This window comes from Chrysemys picta, chromosome 5, assembly GCF_011386835.1.
Source record: "Chrysemys picta bellii isolate R12L10 chromosome 5, ASM1138683v2, whole genome shotgun sequence".
NCBI classification, from domain to species: domain Eukaryota; kingdom Metazoa; phylum Chordata; order Testudines; family Emydidae; genus Chrysemys; species Chrysemys picta.
This window is the reverse complement of record NC_088795.1, coordinates 66,219,380-66,237,563: the sequence shown is the minus strand read 5'-3', so window position 1 is coordinate 66,237,563 and position 18,184 is coordinate 66,219,380. Positions and strand designations below refer to the sequence as shown.

At 38.4% G+C, this 18,184-nt stretch overlaps 1 protein-coding gene across 6 annotated transcripts in view; it reads left to right on the top strand.

Moving 5' to 3' along the window:
• FSTL5 (follistatin like 5) overlaps positions 1-17,129 on the top strand; it is a 639,703-nt gene extending 622,574 nt beyond the window's left edge. For all 6 annotated transcript variants that reach the window (XM_065596497.1, XM_065596498.1, XM_005299299.5 and 3 more), the window contains one exon: positions 14,629-17,129. In XM_065596497.1, the coding sequence (XP_065452569.1) occupies positions 14,629-15,331 (703 nt within the window). In that variant the 3' untranslated portion in view covers positions 15,332-17,129. The remainder of the gene's footprint in view (positions 1-14,628) is intronic.
• The last annotated feature ends 1,055 nt before the right edge of the window (positions 17,130-18,184 follow it).

Sequence of the window (18,184 nt, the reverse complement as noted above, 5' to 3'; positions counted from 1 at the left end):
GTGAGCGGGACAAGCTTTAGAGCTTACATAGAGCTCTTCTTCAGGTCTGGGAAATGTACTCAAAATGTCACAGATAAATACAAGGTAGAAAAGATTGTTTAGCATAAGTAGTTAACAAATATTTCAAGGGACCATTCAAAGTAAAGTGGCCCATTAGTATCCTTCCAGTGATGGGGGAGGGGGGGAGAGAGAGAGAGAGGGGAGGGGGGGGGGAGAAGGGAGGTGAGGGTTTTTTTTAGTGGGTTATAGATTATTGGAATAAGCCATAAATCTAGTGACTCTATTTGCTCTATTATTTTTAGTGTCTAGCAAAGTTAGGAATTTTAGCTCCCAGGCTCACCTTTTGAAAGTTTTGTGCAGGTTTCCTTTGAGGATGAAGACTGAGAGATCAGATAAAGAGTGATCACTTTGTGAGAAGCGCTACAGCTGACATGGTGTTTTTGTCTTTTATCATTTTCCTGTGTGAGTTTATTCAAGAATGCAGTAATTGTCTGGTTTCACTCACTTAGCTGTTACTGGGACATTACATGCACTCAGGGAGGTACACTACATGATGTGATGGCATGTGTAGGACCCAGGGATATTGAAAGGTATGTGGTGGGGGGTGTTGATTATTATAGAGGTGTCAGGCACTCAGATACCACAGAATATGCTCTGAGGAGAAAGTCTGAAATATACACCTTAACGCATTCAAAACCACCTTCACCAAACAAGGACATTCCACCAGTGTAGATTGCATTATGGAACAGGCCATCCAAATACCCCAAGAGAACCTGCTTCAATACAGAAATAAATGCCCTCCAACTGCACACCCCAAATTGCCACCTACCACCCCACACTGGAACCATATTAGGGTATCATCAAAAAACTACAACGCATACTTGATGGAACCCCATCTTGAAAGAAATCTTTCCTAAACCCCCTCCTATGTCCTTAGAACAATGCTCCAGCCTTTCCAACTCATCATCAGAAGCAAGCTCCCCACAGACCAGGACATACCAACTCAAAGCGGCACCAGACTCTGCCAGAACAACAGAAGCAAAACCTGCAGACATATTTCCACTGCTAAAATGATCAATACCGCCCATGACACACCTTTCATGGCTTTTGTGCTCACGGCGCAGCACTGGGAGAGAGCTGTCCCAGCGTTCTAAAAAAACCACCTCCATGAGGTGGGTAACTACCAGTGCTGCACTGTTTTTTCACACCCCTGAGCGAGAAAGTTGCAGTGCTGTGAAGTGCCAGTGTAGATAAGCCCTCAAGCTTGTGTCTCTCATCAACAGAAGTTATTGGTCCAATAAAAGATATTACCTCACCCACCTTGTCTCTCTAATATTCAGGGGCTGACACAGCTATAACAACACTGCCACAAGTACTTCTGTTCTTTTTGAGGATACAGACTAACACGGCTGCTACTCTGAAAACTGCATACAACTGGCAATCTTGAGAGAAAAGCTTCCATATCTATCCCAGTGCTAGGCCCCCAAGCCATTCACTGCTACTTGAGGAGCTTCCACATGTTTATGGCTAATTAACATAAAAACACCTGTCAGCAACGGTGCATTTTATTAGTATTTATTTATTTAGATTTATATCCCTCAAAAGAATGGGCAGCCCAGGCTTGGGGCTCCTTTTGACAATCTTTTAAAATGTAAAATTATAAATACCAACCCCTCCTCTCCCCCTCCCATCCCCCCAGTTACTAGATCAGTGCCTTACAAGAAAACATGGTTTTAGGCTGGAGGAGACATTTAGTTTGAAGAATGATTGTCCAAACTGGTCATTCATTCTTTTTCATTTAGAAAAGGTTAATTGAAATGCCCTTGTGTGAAATCAGCAGAGTATGGAAATGATAAAAGCTATAGACCAAAAATGGTATGAGATTAATTTTAAAACTAAAATCTTCCTTTTTAAAATGGTCCAAATGTGGCATGAAAAGCCAAGGTTTCTATGAATACAGGAACTTCTGCATGCTATCTTATGCTTACTTTATAGGCTTACATTTTGAAAGGAACCTAAGTGAGTAAGGTGCCTAGCTCCTTTAAAATTCCAGCCATATGTGCTTTAATAGAGTGGGCTGGAATCAGCCACCCAGGGTCTATGCTGGTTCAGACCTTGGATGTGACCTTTGAGAGGGAAAAGTCTATTGCGTAGGGTTTGTAGCAGAAAGCAGCTGCAATCTTCCCTCCACTGAAGAACTTTGGGGGATCAACACAGCCAACATGAGGGAAGATCTGGCCAGGAATAAGTTGTCAGGCCAAACTGAGATGTGCTGATTTAATGTGTCTGCACAGCAGCTTGGTTGATGAGACTCTTCTGAGATTGAACCATAATTTAATTCTGCTTTCTCCCACCAGACTCTCCAAGCGAGAGCAGTGGCAATACATCCTACCTCCAGCGCATGGAGGTGTACATTATTTTTCCTTTTATTTTTATTATAGTAGCACCTGGAGGCCCAAATTGAGATCACCTTCTTGTCATGCTGTGTACACAGAAAGTAAGAGTGAGTCCTTCCCCAGAGTATGAAATCTAAGAAAATGACAAAGGATGTCAGAAAGAAAGTAATAGTATCACTGTTTTAGAGATGGAAATTGAGGCACAGAGAGCTTAAGTAACTTCTTCAAGGTCGTACAAGCAGTCTGTGGCAGATCCAGGAACTGAAACTGGATATCTGAATCCCAGTCCAGTGCCTTAACTAGCAGACCCTCCTTTCAAGCACGCACACACACACAGCCATCCCCTGCACACACATACAACCATCCCCTGAACACACACACACACACACCCATCCCCATCGCAATTTCAGAGACTCTCTCTAAAAAAACAGTTATAAGTAGAAAAGCAGCCTTTAAAAATGCTCTTTAAAGTCACTCTCTTCCTCCCTCTTTCCCTACATTGATTTTTTTTTTTACCTGGTGATTTTAAGGTTTTGCAACAAATCAGTTAAATTACAACTTTTTAGCTGCTAGATAAGCTGGCTTGCCAGCAGACTATTTGGTGTTACTTGAGCCTTTGACTCCACAGGAAAATGGCATCAATTTAACGAAATTGGTTAAGAAACAGATTCAGTTAAATCAATCCAACCCCCTTGTATAGACACTCTTAAACCAAAATAAAGAGTGCCTAAATAAGGAGGTTGTATTGATTTAACTGAATCAGTTTCTAAACCAATTTTGTTAAATTGATGCAATTTTCTTGTGTAGCCTTAGAGTAGGACTAACAGTGTGTTTCATAGTTTGTCAGAAAAAAACATTAAATCATCTATGCAGTGTTATCTTAGTTGTGATAGTCCCAGGGTATTAGAGAAACAAGGTGGGTGAGGTAATATCTCTTATTGGATCAACTTCTGTTGATGAGAGAGAAGATTTCCAGCTTACACAGAGGTGGTCTTCGGGTCTGGGAAAAGTACTCACAATGTCACAGCTAAATACAAGGTGGAAGAGATTGGTTAGCATAAGTATTTTAAGGGACCATTCAAGATGAAGTGTCCTGTTAATACCTTTCCAGTAATAGGAGGGAAAGGGGTGGGGTGGAGGGGGAAGAAGCTAAAGAAGCTGGGGGGAGGGAGAGGGAGTGGGTTATAGATTATTGTAATACAACATAAATCCAGTGCCTCTATTCAGTTTTGTGGCACCTTTAAACTAACAAATGTATTGGAGCACAAGCTTTCATGGGTGAATGCCCAGTTGGTCTTAAAGGTGCCACAGGACTCTCTGTTGCTTTTTACAGATCCAAACTAACACGGCTACCCCTCTGATACTCTATTCAGTTCATGATCATTAGTATCTAGCAAAGTTGTGTATCATCTAGACTGCCCTTCTTGTATATCAGAGACCATTAAATTTCACCCACTTAATCTAGTCTAAAGCCTAACATCTTGTGTTTGACTAAAACATAACTTGTGTTTGGCTGAAGATCTTACAGAAAGGCATCTAGTCTTGGTTTGAGGATAACAAGATATGGAGAATCCACCTCTTCCATGGGTAGTTTGTTCCAGTGGTTAGTCACCTTCACTTTTTAAAATGTATGCCTTTAATTTCTTATTTGAATTTGTCTGGCTTCAGTTTCCAGCCATTGGTTTGTTTGTTATACCTTTTCTCACTAAATTAAAGAGCCCTTTGGTACACAGTATTTTTTCCATGTGAAAGTACTTACACACTTTAGTCACGTCACTTCTCAATCTTTTCAATAAGTTAAACAAATTAAGTCTCATCCTGTATGGCATTTTGTTCAGCCCTCAAGTCACTATTGTTGTTCTTTTCTGCACCCTCTCTAATTTTTCAAAATCTTTTAAAAAATGTGGCCACTAGAATTGTACACAGTATTCCAGTATCAGTCTCACCAGTGCTATACATAGAAGCAAAATAACCTCCCCATGCCTATTCACTATTCCTCTGCTATACATCCAAGGATCATATTAGCTCTTTTTGACATAGCATTGCACTAAAAGCTAATGTGGCTTGTTCACTATGGGGGTAAGTCAATCTAAGTTACGCTACTCCAGCTACGTGAATAACAGAGCTGGAGTCAATGGAGCTTAGGTTGACTTTCAGAGTCACTGCTTTCCAGGAGACAGTTGCCTGTTCTGTAGGTGTGGCCTGTATTCCTTATTCCTAGATGTATACTTTTTCATTTGATAGTATAAAAAAGCATTTTGTATGAACGGACCAAGCTTGTTAAGTGGTCTAGACCACTCTGTATGACTGCCCTGTCATCATTAGATACTAGTAGATGCTGATTAATATCCTCTTTAGTTACAAATGAACTAGAAAGTACTTCATCATTTTCTTTCCAGATACAGAACAGAAGTATTTATTGAATGCTGCTGCTTTTTTGCATCATTAATAATATTTTTACGATCTCCCCTAGTAATGGGCCTATCATTGCCAGGATTGTTTGTGTTACTAATGTACTTAAAAAAACCCTTCCCATTATTTTTTTTAGTCGTGATTTTTTCCCTGATGTCTTTAGCCTCACTTATCAATGTTCTACACTTGATAACATCTAATTTATATTGCTTGTTGTATGTTTCTTTTTTCTCATTTATCTGTTTCTATTTTATTTCTAATTTCTGCCTTCACTTTACCACTGAACAAAGATGGGCATTTAGCCACCTTTGTCTTTTCTCTTAATTTTTTGGAATCTTGGCTTTTTGGCCATCTAATACATTCTTCTTAAAGAATTCTCAATTTTCACTCACATTTTTCTGTCTAACTTTTTCCTCACAATTTTGCTCATAATTTGCCTCAGCTTTAGGAAATTAGTCCTTTTGAAGCACCAAGTATTACTGGTTGTGACTGTCCTCTTCTTTGCCCATATTGAATAGAATCAGCTCAAAATCAGGTCTCTAGACAATCACCAACTTTCAGTTCAGTGCTTAATGACCATCATAATGAGGTCCAAAATAGTTACCTTGTGGTGGATGCAATACTTCTTTGTGTTAGAAAATTATCCTCTGTAATCTTTAGGAACTTTATTGGTGTTTTTACTACTGGCTGCATGATAGCTTTAGCATGTCTCCCCCAAATTGACATACAATTTTTTTTCTTTCCACATGTTACAGGCAGATGCTTAAGGAGTTACTCATTCTGTTCTTGTTGTGATTTTATGGTCTGTAACAGACCTCCACAAGTACCTGCTCCTAGGCATTGTTTGTGAGCACATTCATATATATACATTCAAGATCCTGTGGTTCTGCGTCATCAATAGCTGTAAAAGAGGCAATGGTGTCTTTAATAGTGTTGTCACATCTTTAACCAATTCTCTCTATCCTAAACAGATTATAACCAGTAATTTTTAACATTCCAATCATGTGAATTGTCCCACCAAGTTTCAGTAATGCTAATTATATCTTTACATTGTTTCTCACATTGTTTAAATTTGTCAACAATATGCCAAGTTGATTTTGTACCAAATTTGCCTCCATACCTCTCTCCCATTGCATTGTTAGTTTAATGCACTCCTATCACTCGGGTGGAGAAGATTAGCCTCCGCTACTTTTGAGATGTCAGCTGTTCTGTTTATACAGGCCACTTTCCCAATGAAATATGGCCCAGTGTTCCACAAAACCAAAACCTTCAGCTTCACACTGTTCACACAGCCAAGAATATCATTTGGACTTTCCCCTTCTTCAGCTCCCTTCCATGATACCTGATATCAGAGGGGTAGCCATGTTAGTCTGGATATGTAAAAAGCAACAAAGAGTTCTGTGGCACCTTATAGACTAACAGACGTATTGGAGCATAAGCTTTCGTGGGTGAATACCCACTTTGTTAGACGCATGCTTAGGATGTCTGAAGAATCTTTCTTGATAGCTGCTTGGTTCATATGGCAAAGATATCCATCAGGCGTATCCTGTAGCTTTCTCTTCTGCCTCCCAGAGACCAGTTCCTTGGTAATCTACTCATGAGTATCTGAGAATGAGTCTGTACTTCCAGCTGGATTGAATGTCTCCTGATTCTCTTCCACCTCTTGGTCACAACTAACCAGTCTGTTCCTTCAGTTTCTATTCTCACCAATTCCTTTATAGTTGGTCCTTCTCCTTGTGGCATCTGTGTCAATAATTTCTGAATCTGATTGTCCAAAACGTCTTTGTTTCCTCACATGCTACGCAATGTTGAACCTTGCTCTTCCAGACCATATATCTTCTCATTCAGGATAGACACTAACTTATACTTTCTGCACCAGAAATCTTTTCTGTCTACCAGCACAAAGGAAAACATACTACACTCAAGGCAGGCATATCGGTTGTTCTATCATCCTCCATATCTCCCACCTAGTGTAAAGCTCTACCTGAACAGAAAGGAACCAAACTCCCTTGCTTGCTGCCCCTGTTCACCAGCTCAGAAGTTATCCTGGCAACAGGCTTATATACTAAATTCCATTGTTTAACCCATTGCTGACAAGACAGAGAGGGATTAACCACTTGGGGTGTGAATACAGTGCAGATGGGAGGTGTGATTCCCAGTCCTGATAGACTCATGATAGTTCAGCTCAAGGTAGTGCACTACAGATAGCAGCATGGACATTGTGGCATGGGTGGCAACTTAGGCTAGCTGTCCAAATCCAAGCCTGCTGGACCCTCTGGGTCCAGGGTCAGGTGGCTAGCCCCAATCACCACCAGTGCTGCAACATCCACACTGCTCTTTTTAGTGTGCTACATTGAGCTGAGCTTGCCCAAGTCATACCTCCCAGCTGCAGTGTAGACAGAGCCTCAAAAACCTCAAACATGGGGTCTCAGCTGCACAGTCCTCATGAAGGTGTGAACAAACTGATCTCTCTCACCTGGCTTGCTAAGAGGCCTACAACTACTGCCACTCAGCCCTCACAGAGACAAACAAATGTACCCAAAATACAATTCATTGAGTTCTTATCTCTAAGCACAGGATTAGCAGCTACTCCCTCCCAAACTTTCCAGTCTGCTGCTTCTGTTCAACTGTATTGTTGAGCTGACTGAGTATTTCTGAGTCTGTCCAACTCTAATGCTGAAGTGTTTAAAAGTTTGTCCCTATATGATTAGCTCAGTAAAAATAAGTCAATGAATAACAACTTTGATAACATGTTGCTAGTCCTAATCACAGGGCCGGCCCACACCATTTTGGCACCTGAGGCAGGGAGCTCAAATGACGCCCCCATGCCTCCTTGCTTGGGCCAAAACTTTGAAAGGTCTCAATTCTGCCTTCTTCCTGTTCTACTCCTCTCATGGTACTGCTATGCTACCTACCCCAATAAAGGAGAACTAACAACTTAAAATGCCTTGTTAAAAAATGTTAAGAAACACTTAACTTTCAAATGCCTGAACAGCAAATGAAACTTTTCTTGTCTGCAGAATAAACACTGGCATTTTTATCTGTTTGAATAATCAAAGTGGTGCCTTCTTGGTTGCAAAGATTTGAACTGCTTCCTGAAGGTCCACAGTCTGGGCCAGCTCATGCTCTATTGAGATGGTTGCAAGGCCGACCAGCCTCTCCTGTGCCATTGTGGAGCATAGATGTGTTTTTATTAACTTCAGCTTGGAAAAGCTGCGTTCTCCACTGGCAACTGTTACAGGAAGTGTTAGAAGTATGCGCAGAGCAATAAAAGCATTTGGAAAGAGGGTGGTCATCTAATTTGTGCACATATATTCCAGATCAGCCTTTGGAGTTGATCCTTCTGAAATGTATCTTGAAAGGACTTTCAGTTCATCACCTAAATCACTTGCGTCAATATCGCGCATGTCATCATGTGTCAACACTGTCTCTAGTGCCCTGCATTGCTGATGTAGGTATAGTGAGGAGTTTTGGAATATCATACAACATCCCAAATACACTGCTGTGTTCCTTGAGCTGCATGAAACGTTCTTCAACTGACTGCATTGCACAATCTAACACCTGGTTAAAGAATTCAACCTTGATTTGTTGTTTAGGGTCTCTTATGGGATTATCCCGTGCCTCATAATCAAAATGTCTTCTTCTTCGGTGACTCTTGTATTCTTGAATGGGTGGGAAAATAGCTTCAGTGTGAAGTTCCTCAGCCAACTTCTGTGCACTCTTCAGAACGTTTTGAAATCCCTCCTCTGACTGGTAAGACTGTAGGTATGACTTTGCTTTGTCCCATTGTTCCATTGCTCCAGATATATCAAGGTCAACACCTTGGAGTCTCTTGCTTATAACATTCATTTCAAACTATATATATCATGCCACAACACTAAGCCACACAGAAATTTGAAGTTATGTATGTTTCTGTTGATTCCATTTCCCTCTGCCACTGTTCTCCCACAAATAGTTCCTCTCATAGCATTATCCTCCATAGTGGGAACTATGGCATCATCTATCTTCCCAATTTGGTGTTTGATAGGCTTTATCACCTCCACTCGACTTTCCCATCGTGTGGCACTCAGTGGTTTCAGTGTCCGAGAGGATGTTCCCAAACGTTGCTTCAAAATGTGCCATCAATGAGTTGATGCAGAGAAAAATACATAGATGCTTTGAATTACATTAAAAAATTCAGCAGCCTCACTAGAGGCTGGTGCTGCATCACTGAACACCAAGTTCAATGAATGAGAATTGCATGGGACAAAAAAAGCTTGAGGGTTTAACTCTCGCATCCATGTCTGCACTCCTCTGTTCTTTCCTCTCATGTTGGCATCATTATCGTAGCCCTGACCTCTCATGTCAGCTATTGCAATTCCCGTATCTTCCAGCTTTTTAAGAAGCACATTTGTCATACCAGCTCCTGTAGTATCATCAATGTCAATAAAATCTAGAAAATGCTCTCTGACAGTCACCATTGCAGAGACATTTTCACTAGGTGCTGTTGTTGTTACAAAATGCACCATTAAAGTCATTTGTTCCATATGGCTGATGTCAGGTGTGCAGTCCAGAATAACAGAGTAATATCTTGCTGCCACAATCTTCAAACATCAAATCTGTTTGACTTTTGTTGCCAGTAACTGTATGATCTCATTTTGAATTGTTTTTCCAAGGTAGTGGTGTGTGTACATTTCTTGGGTGATGACTCTTCTTAGATGCTCCTGGAGTACAGCATCAAACTCAGCTATCAGCTCCACAATTTTAAGGAAGATTCCATTGTTTGGCACATACAGCTGATCTGAACTGCCACGCACTGCTAGGTTTTGGGTAGCAAGCATTCTCACAATGGCAATGAGCCTTTTCAGAACATTTTGCCAGTAAAGAGACTCTGATGCAATCTTCTGTTGATGCTCATCATCTATGGGGCCTTTAACCTTAGTCTCATCTCAAGCTCTTTCCACTTATGGAATACTCTCTGGTGATTTGCTACCTTCTCATGGCATGCCAGATTTCTAGCCAGATTTTTCCAGTCGTTAGTTCCTGTAGAACCCAATGTGTCTGGAACATTAGACTGGAAGAATTTGCAACAAAATCAGTATGCAGCATTCTGGGTTTTTGAGTACATAAGCCCTGGCCTCTCCACTTTGTCACCATTGGGGATTTCACACCAGTAATGTGTTGGATGGAAATGTTTATTTTCATTGTCTTTGGGGAACATGAAGTTTTTCACTTGCTGTGGCCCAGGAAGTCCCCTAGCCTACTGCTCAAGTGGGTCCACAGTCCTGGATCATCTAGACTTAAGGAACTAAACTCAGCAGCAGCTGTTTCTTGAGCCTCCACCACACTCTTCTCTGATCTACACTTTTCTTCAGGAATGTGCATGGTTACATCCATTTGAGGTGGAGATATGGATGCTGCAGTAGCTGCCAGGTCACCTGCAATCTGACAACTGGAAGATCAGGCATCTCCTCCCACTCACATCCTCACTGGGGTGAGGCTCACCGTGAACATTTGTGTCTATATATCTCAGGAGAGCGCCTTCCTGATTAGATACAAAAGCTTCCTTTGCTTGCTTTCTTTTTCTGAATGCTGCCCCAGAGGGGCATTTTCTTCTTTGACTCATGACTGCTGTTCTGTGCCAGCCTTAGTGGCTCTCAACACTCAATTGAATGGGACAAATAAGCAGCCTAGTAGCAGGGCCTGAGTGAGGGAAGATATCAGTGTATTAAGGGCCTAACTGGCTCCTACTTCTTCAGTTGACTGCCTGTTCTCCTCAAGTGGGTTCAGGGAAGCAGCAGGAAATAGGAAGTTCCCTGAGAAGCTGTTGTTAATCAGTCCAGGCTCCTGGGGGTGCTAGAGAGGTATATAAGAGGCTCCTCCTCCTCTCTCTCCCTGCAGCTCCTGCTGCTTTCTGTTATTCCCTCTCACCTTTTCTCTTGCCTGCCTGTTATGTCTCTTGTGCCTTCCTTCCTCCAGCACAGCACTCCACCATGTCTGTGCATCTAAAGCAGATAGAATACATAAGCACCAGGAACAGACATAATTTTCTACACTCTGGGTCCTAGTGGCACCCTCCCACAGTCTAGCACCTGAGGCGTCCGCCTCAGTTCACCTCATGGTAAGGCCAGGCCTGCCTAATCAGTTACTTATTATAGGTATTCTTTTCTTTAACTTCTTTTTTCCCCAGTAACTTGATGAAAACTTACCAACTTGCTGCTTTGGATAGTCATTATGTTCTAAGGAACAGGGTTAGATTCATTTTAATGGTTATAAATATTATTTTCTTCAAATATGATGCAGATACTCTATTTTTAAAAAAAAAATCTTTTACTTATCTCTATCTGTAACATACTAACCATTTTATGATAATAGCCATTGATGTACCTGTCTTCCATGAACTTATCTAATTCTTTCTCAAACCCAGTTATACTTTTGGCCTTTACAACATTCCCTGGCAATGTTTCACAGGTTGACTGAAGAAGTACTTCCTTTTGTTTGTTTTAAACCTGTTGCCTTTTAATTTCATCGGGTGACCCCTAGTTCTCGGTTATGCAAATAACACTGCCTCATTCACTATCTCAACACCATTTGTGATTATATAAACCTCTATCATATCTCTCCTTAGTCATCTGTTTTCTAAGCTGAACATTCCCAGTCTCATTTCCTAACCCAAAATCATTTTTGTTGCCCTTCTCTGCACATTTTCCAATTCTAATATATCTCTTCCGAGATGGGGCAACCAGAGGAGGGCTCATTCTTCCAGCATATTTATTTATGTAAATGTTTTAATTGTAGCCTTTTATAACTTTAGAGTGGAAATTTCACAGGTCTCTAATAACAGATTCTTTTCTTCAGTCACTACGTAAGAATTTGTATTAAGTATGAGATTGGTGGGTGCACACACAGACATTGAGTTTAGGTATTGGAGGTAAATATAACTGAAATCATAGAAAATTATAATAAAGCAAAGTAAAGATAACACAATGTCCCCCTCTATTGCTCAATCTTATGGAGACCATTAGAAAGGAAGATGGAAAGAACAATAAGTGGAGCACATTGTAAGTGGAAGTGAGGATTTGGCCTGCTGCCTGCTCTTGTTATTTTGTTGAACCCACTTGTGAATATAAATGTATTAGCTTTTATACCCTGAACACCCACACATGTCCAGGATGATAACTTGTTAAATTTTAGCTCCTTGCCTGTGCATGGTATCCTGAATGACCATAATTAATGTTTCAGCTCTTAACATAAGCTATTTGCATCAGTACATTTCCTAATAGTTTTAATACATCAATGTGATTAGCTCCTGTTACAAAGTCCCTAAAATTCCATTATTTCAAAAGTTGTACTGGTATTTTTGCAGTTTACACGTTTATCACAATGCACATATTGCTAAATATAATTATGCTAACTCCTATGCTATTTCTGCTAACAAAAATATAACTACTAATAGACATCGCTAGGTCTCAGCTTTATTGCCAAACTTACCTTAACATTAATAATGTTAACATTTATACTGTGTGTTTTCTGCTTGCACTTTAGCTATATTAGCTTGACTCATAAAAGTAATTTTGCAAACAACGTATACATTAAGTTTGCCTCAGAACCTCTTCAGGATCATGGCCACAGGTCAACAAATAAATTGTAGTAGGTTTAGGCCTTAACATACATTGTTATAATCTTAAATTTAATTTTAAACAAGTTTATTTTTAAAATAAAAATGTCTTTAATTTATAAAAGATCTGATTTAAATTAAAACATCTGATTTTTTTTTAAACCATCAATTGTATTCACTCATCTCAAAAGTCAAGAAATGCCAAAGGTTAAGATTTTCTCCCACAATGTTAACTCAGCTGTGTTACAAATACGTGGTGGTTTGAAATCCTGTTTTCCTTGTTAAATGTAATTTTTGTTTTTATTAATGCACACCATATAGTACAAAGGCTGTGTTGTTAAGCTGAGCTAATGTTGTGGGACAAACCATGTTTGATTTGTATTTACTGACTTTTGAATGCTTCACTTAGCAATCTTAATGTGACAATTTTTTTGAGGGAAGAGGGAGGAATTTGGTATTAAAGATGAAACCAAAGGGGAGATTTGCTTCAGAACTGAAGATGTTATCTTGCCCAGTCATTGCTTGTCCATATAAAAATCCAGTTGAATGGTTTGCATGGGAAAAGATTGAGTAATAGGTAAGTATAAACCATTGTTAAATGTGTGTTATTCCAGTTGATTCATGGAGAGTATGAGTCCGCTGTAGCTACCAATTAATTCTTCTTTACGGTTAGCACTGGAGGTGCAGGGATTAATCCCCAAAGATAACTCTCAGTGGAGGCCATTATGTAAAGGACATCAGGATTTAGTTATTATTTACTTTTTTCTAGTCATCTTTATTAAATCATGCTACCTTTCTGCATTTGTATGCAGTATGTTGATATGTGCATTAATATGTGCATTGAGGTGGGCTATGTAGTTTTAAGATTTCATATTGTTGCTTGATAAGTTACCTCATGTTACAAATGGAAATTTGGTATGTAATAGTGCCCAATATTGTTTTAAAAGTCTGACAAACGTGTTCATTTGCCATTTCACGATGTGTGTAGCATTAGCTAAATTACATTGCTCTTACTGCAGAAGTGTGAATACTGTATTTTGCACCTTCAGCAACAAAATATCATGCATCCGGAGTCTCAGTAGGCTTCATGAGAAGAGTGTGGGAGGGTATTTTAGTCAGGGTCAAAGCTAAAAGAAAAGGCATCCAAAATCAGACTTTCCAAAACACAATATGAGCCTAATCTTGTTCAGTCAATCCATTCCAATTTTCTGTCCCAGCATCACTGTCATCCTTATTTGTTGTGAATCCTATTAACCCATTGGCTCAGATTGTCAGGCTTTCCAGATATATTAGAACACAGCAGCAAGAAAACCTAGCTCTCAGGACCCAGGGGTCAGTTAAAGTTTGAGACGTGTATTGAGATGAAGCACCTATTGAGAAAAAATACTACTTATGCTCTTATCTTGAAGGGAAGAGTACTGTGCACTTCCTAAGCTTTAGAAAATGTTTAAGGTTTTTGTGTGAGTGCAATGCAATAATTATTGGGATCAGAAATGCTCCTTTGTGGGACAATATGCAGATAGTTAGACAACTACTATGCAGTTTGCATTAAATTTTTTGTCAATATAAAATTTAGGGATTTTAAGGTTTAATTGTACAACTCATTTTCAATGGAAATTCTGTGATTTACAAAAGGATGTTTAAAAATTTTATAAAGGAGGTCCTTGTGGTTGAAAGACATAAACCTAAATCCTTATTTGATATTTATTTCAGATTAATTAAATTAGAAGGATTTGGATTATTATCTGAGTAGCAATTCAGATGGATTAATCTGATGTTCTCAACAAAATATGAGAACTAAATGAAGTGACTTAAAATATGTGGGATGTACTGCATCTTGATATTCAAGCTTTTTATCCCTTCTGGTTTTGGTAAAAGTTACTTGATTTTATAACTGAATATACAAAATGGCAATAGATTTAGAAACATCCGGAATAATGTTTACCTCTGACCCTTTGTAAAAAAACAAATTATGCTCTTCCAATTAACTAGATCTATGGTTTTAAAATATTTTGGTTTACAAATTCTGAATTATAATTGCAAAGAAGCCAAGAAAACATAGATGTTTATAAGCAGCTTACTGTTTGAAACATTTGAAATTGAGATATGCAAGAACATATTGTTATACATCTTAACTCTTCTACTTTGCTTGCATATATTGCTCATTTGTACATAATTAGACTATGGGCTTTCTTTCTTTGATGTTGTGCTTTTTCCTCTTAGGTTTGGATTTATTCTTCACAAAGATGAGCCTGTGCTCCAGAAAATGGATCTTGAAACTATGTCATACATCAAGACAATTAGTTTAAAGGAGTATAATTGTATTCCTCAGTCTCTGGCTTATACACACCTTGGAGGATATTATTTTATCTGCTGCAAGCCTGATACAACTGGGGCTATTCCACCACAGCTTATTGTGGACAGTGTCACTGATTCTGTGATTGGATACAATGGTGATGTGACAGGCACGCCATATATCTCTCCAGATGGGCACTACCTTGTCAGCATTGATGATGTGAAAGGTCTCATGAGGGTCCAGTCCATTACAATCAGAGGAGAAGTACAGGATGCATTTGATATTCACACTAACTTGCACATATCTGATGTTGCTTTTCAGCCATCATTTACTGAAGCCCATCAGTACAACATCTATGCTAGTTCCAGCACACAAACTGATGTGCTCTTTGTAGAGCTCTCCTCTGGCAAAGTTAAAATGGTAAAGAGCCTTAAAGAGCCTGTCAAGACAGAAGAATGGCCATGGAACAGTAAGAACCGGCTAATCAAGGACAGTGGTCTCTTTGGCCAGTACCTTATGACACCTGCCAGGGAATCCCTGTTTATCCTGGATGGAAGACTCAATAAGTTAAATTGTGAAATCACTGAAGTTGAGAGAAGCAACACAGTAATTTGGGTTGGAGAAGCATAAGGAATCATATTAGATAATTACCGAATGAATAGTTCTACAGTACATTGCACTTAACTCCATTCTTTAAATTTAGATTGTTTTCCTTTGAAATGTAGACCCTTCTGTATCTGTCATTTGTTTGGTTCAGATACAATTTGATATTAACTTTGACATAGCAAATTATTAAAACTGTGATTACTCATCAAAGGGACTTATTACTAATGACCATCTGAGGATACATTGGTTGATTAAAATCAATATTGAAATTTATGATACACCTTAATAATGAGAGCAATTCTAAAGCTTAATTATGAAATGATGATACAATATTTTAAAGTAGTAAAAAAACAAACCTACACTTCAGGGAGTTTCAAATGACTTAATATGACCCATTGCATTTGTAAGTGGCATACTGAAATATATTTAAATTCCAGTTTGGTTTTCTTCCAACAAAAAATAAGAAGTGTTGTGCAACCTTAAACTTCTTAAACTGAAATGTTCTGTCCTGTCCACTATTTAATCTTTTTGTGCCTTGAAGGGAATGTCTCACAAGGAAAAGGAAGAGTAGAAATTATATAATTTATTCCCAGTGTGGCTACAGGATTTTGTGTCATTAAAAAGAAGCATTTAGTATCTCAAGTTTTTAGTCTCCATCAGGTTGTAGAGCACGTTAAGGAAAAAAATGGCAAATTATATTTGCCGTTTTTTCTGTACTCTGTTTTTTGATCAGTGCAGTTTGAGAAATTTATTTTTATTGTGAGTTTTAGTTGAGATAATTTCAGTTGATAGCAGAAGTTTTACCTTTTTTGTAACAGATATAAGCGTCAAGTTACTTTGCTATCACAGGGTTGTATCAACAGGGAGTTTCAGGTCTACTAAAGAGAAACATGATGTGTATCTGCTTAGTATAAATCACACTTTGTTAAAATGATATGAAACTTCACTGGTCCTGGCAAGAAAACTTATTTTTAAAAATAATTTTGATACATGCATTTTGAAGAACTTAACATAAAACTCAGAACTGGATTTAAGACTACAACCAGTGGATAGAGTTTTTGCTTGTGCATAATGTCATGTACAAGTATTTCATAACCTTTTCCATTTGCTCAGTAGATTTTCCGCACCAAATCTCTAATTGGATTATTGCAAAAAAAAAAAAAGCCCTTGTATTTTTTTTTTAGTTTAACTAACCGTTATAATAAATTTGAACTGAGCTTGCGCATGTAAATGAGAATGATGAGGTTCTTAAATTTAGAACAATGTTAGCACATAGAATCAGAAAAAAACAAACATGTGACTAATAGAAGCCAGCAGTAAAACATCCATCCGGACTTACAGTAATGACATAAATATTTTGGGGTAATTTTTATTTATTTTTAATTTTCCTAAGGAATACTTATGAGCTTTTAAACTGTCCTCTGTTTACTAAAGCAATTAGAAAAAAAATATTTTCTAAGTAAAATTTTGCTCCAGTTTAGATTGTGTAAAATCACTGAGAAACCTGAAATTTTCTAGCATTGTAATTGTGTGTGTATTTAGCATCCTGTGCTGTGTGATACAGTAGATCTCTCTTTAGCTTGAGGAAACTTCCTGGCAGGTAGATTTAATTAAAATAAAAATCTGCTTACATTTCTAGCTACTAAATCTGTTTTCCTTTTAAACAATTTTTCCCATTGTGAATGAGAGCCATGTAAACTGTTACTCAATTATTTACAGTAGTCTGTCACTTATGCATTTTTCTTCTGTAACTTACACCATGTGGATGTTCTGTATGTAGAAAATGCTTGACAAAAGGAGAATAAACCCCTTAAATTTTAAACGTTCTTGACTTCAGTGAATGTTGCAATACGGCCATCATTATATTGTATTGTAGTAACCTGAGGAACATATAACACTGCTTTTTATTTGAAGGCCAAGGGAGAAGAGGCTCATCTGCCTTTCATCACCTACTGCATATCATGAACGATATATGCAGCATATGTTTTTGTTTGGAGAAACTTTACATTTGCTTTTACACAGAAAGACTCACAACTTCCATTTATCTATAAAGCATAGTGTGATTATGTCTCCAACAGTAAAGGATCCTTTGAGAAGCTGTTCCACATTGTGTGTTAGCCCCACTGTCTCATTGAAGTATAAATAAAATAGTCAATTACCAGTTTGGTCAAAGTAAATTTCTTTAAGTATTCAAAAATATTTGGTAGTAGATAGCACTTTAAGTTGTAAATGAAATATGTTAAACTTCAATTAACATAGTGGGCCAAATTTTCTGCTCATGTAAACTGGAAGAACTCAGTTGGCTTCAATGAAACTACAGTAATTTATTTGAGCATCAAATCTGGCCCAGTAACTTGCTAAATTCTAGTTTAAAATCCACTATTGTAAGTATACTTGGATAAGGTAGTTGGAGCAGTTGTTTGCCTGCTTTGTTCTCCTATTGTGCTGTCACAAAATCCCACAATTTGGTTGGTTTCCAGTTGCTGATTTTAAAAAGTCCTTCCAGCTTCCCTGCATCTGGGGTGAAGTTCTGCCTCCGTTGAAGTCAATAGCAAAACTCCTATTACTTTGATGAAACCAAAATTCCACCTTGATGTGCATATGCAAGATACAGTAGGCAGTTTCAGATCCTTTCTTTATTGATTGTTGTTATTAACGAAGACCCAATCAATCCTATCTCTTAAAATATAGGCTAATAATGTTCTATGACTATATTTTAGCCAGGGCCTCCCACAAAAATGCAAAAAGTCCTGTGGTAAATGTTCAGATTTTTCTCAGTAACCTGTGATAAACCTTTAGGGTCTGCTCATAGATACAAATTGAGAAACCTAGTGATAACACAGAAAGGAGTCAAAAACCACATGTCATCAAATTTAC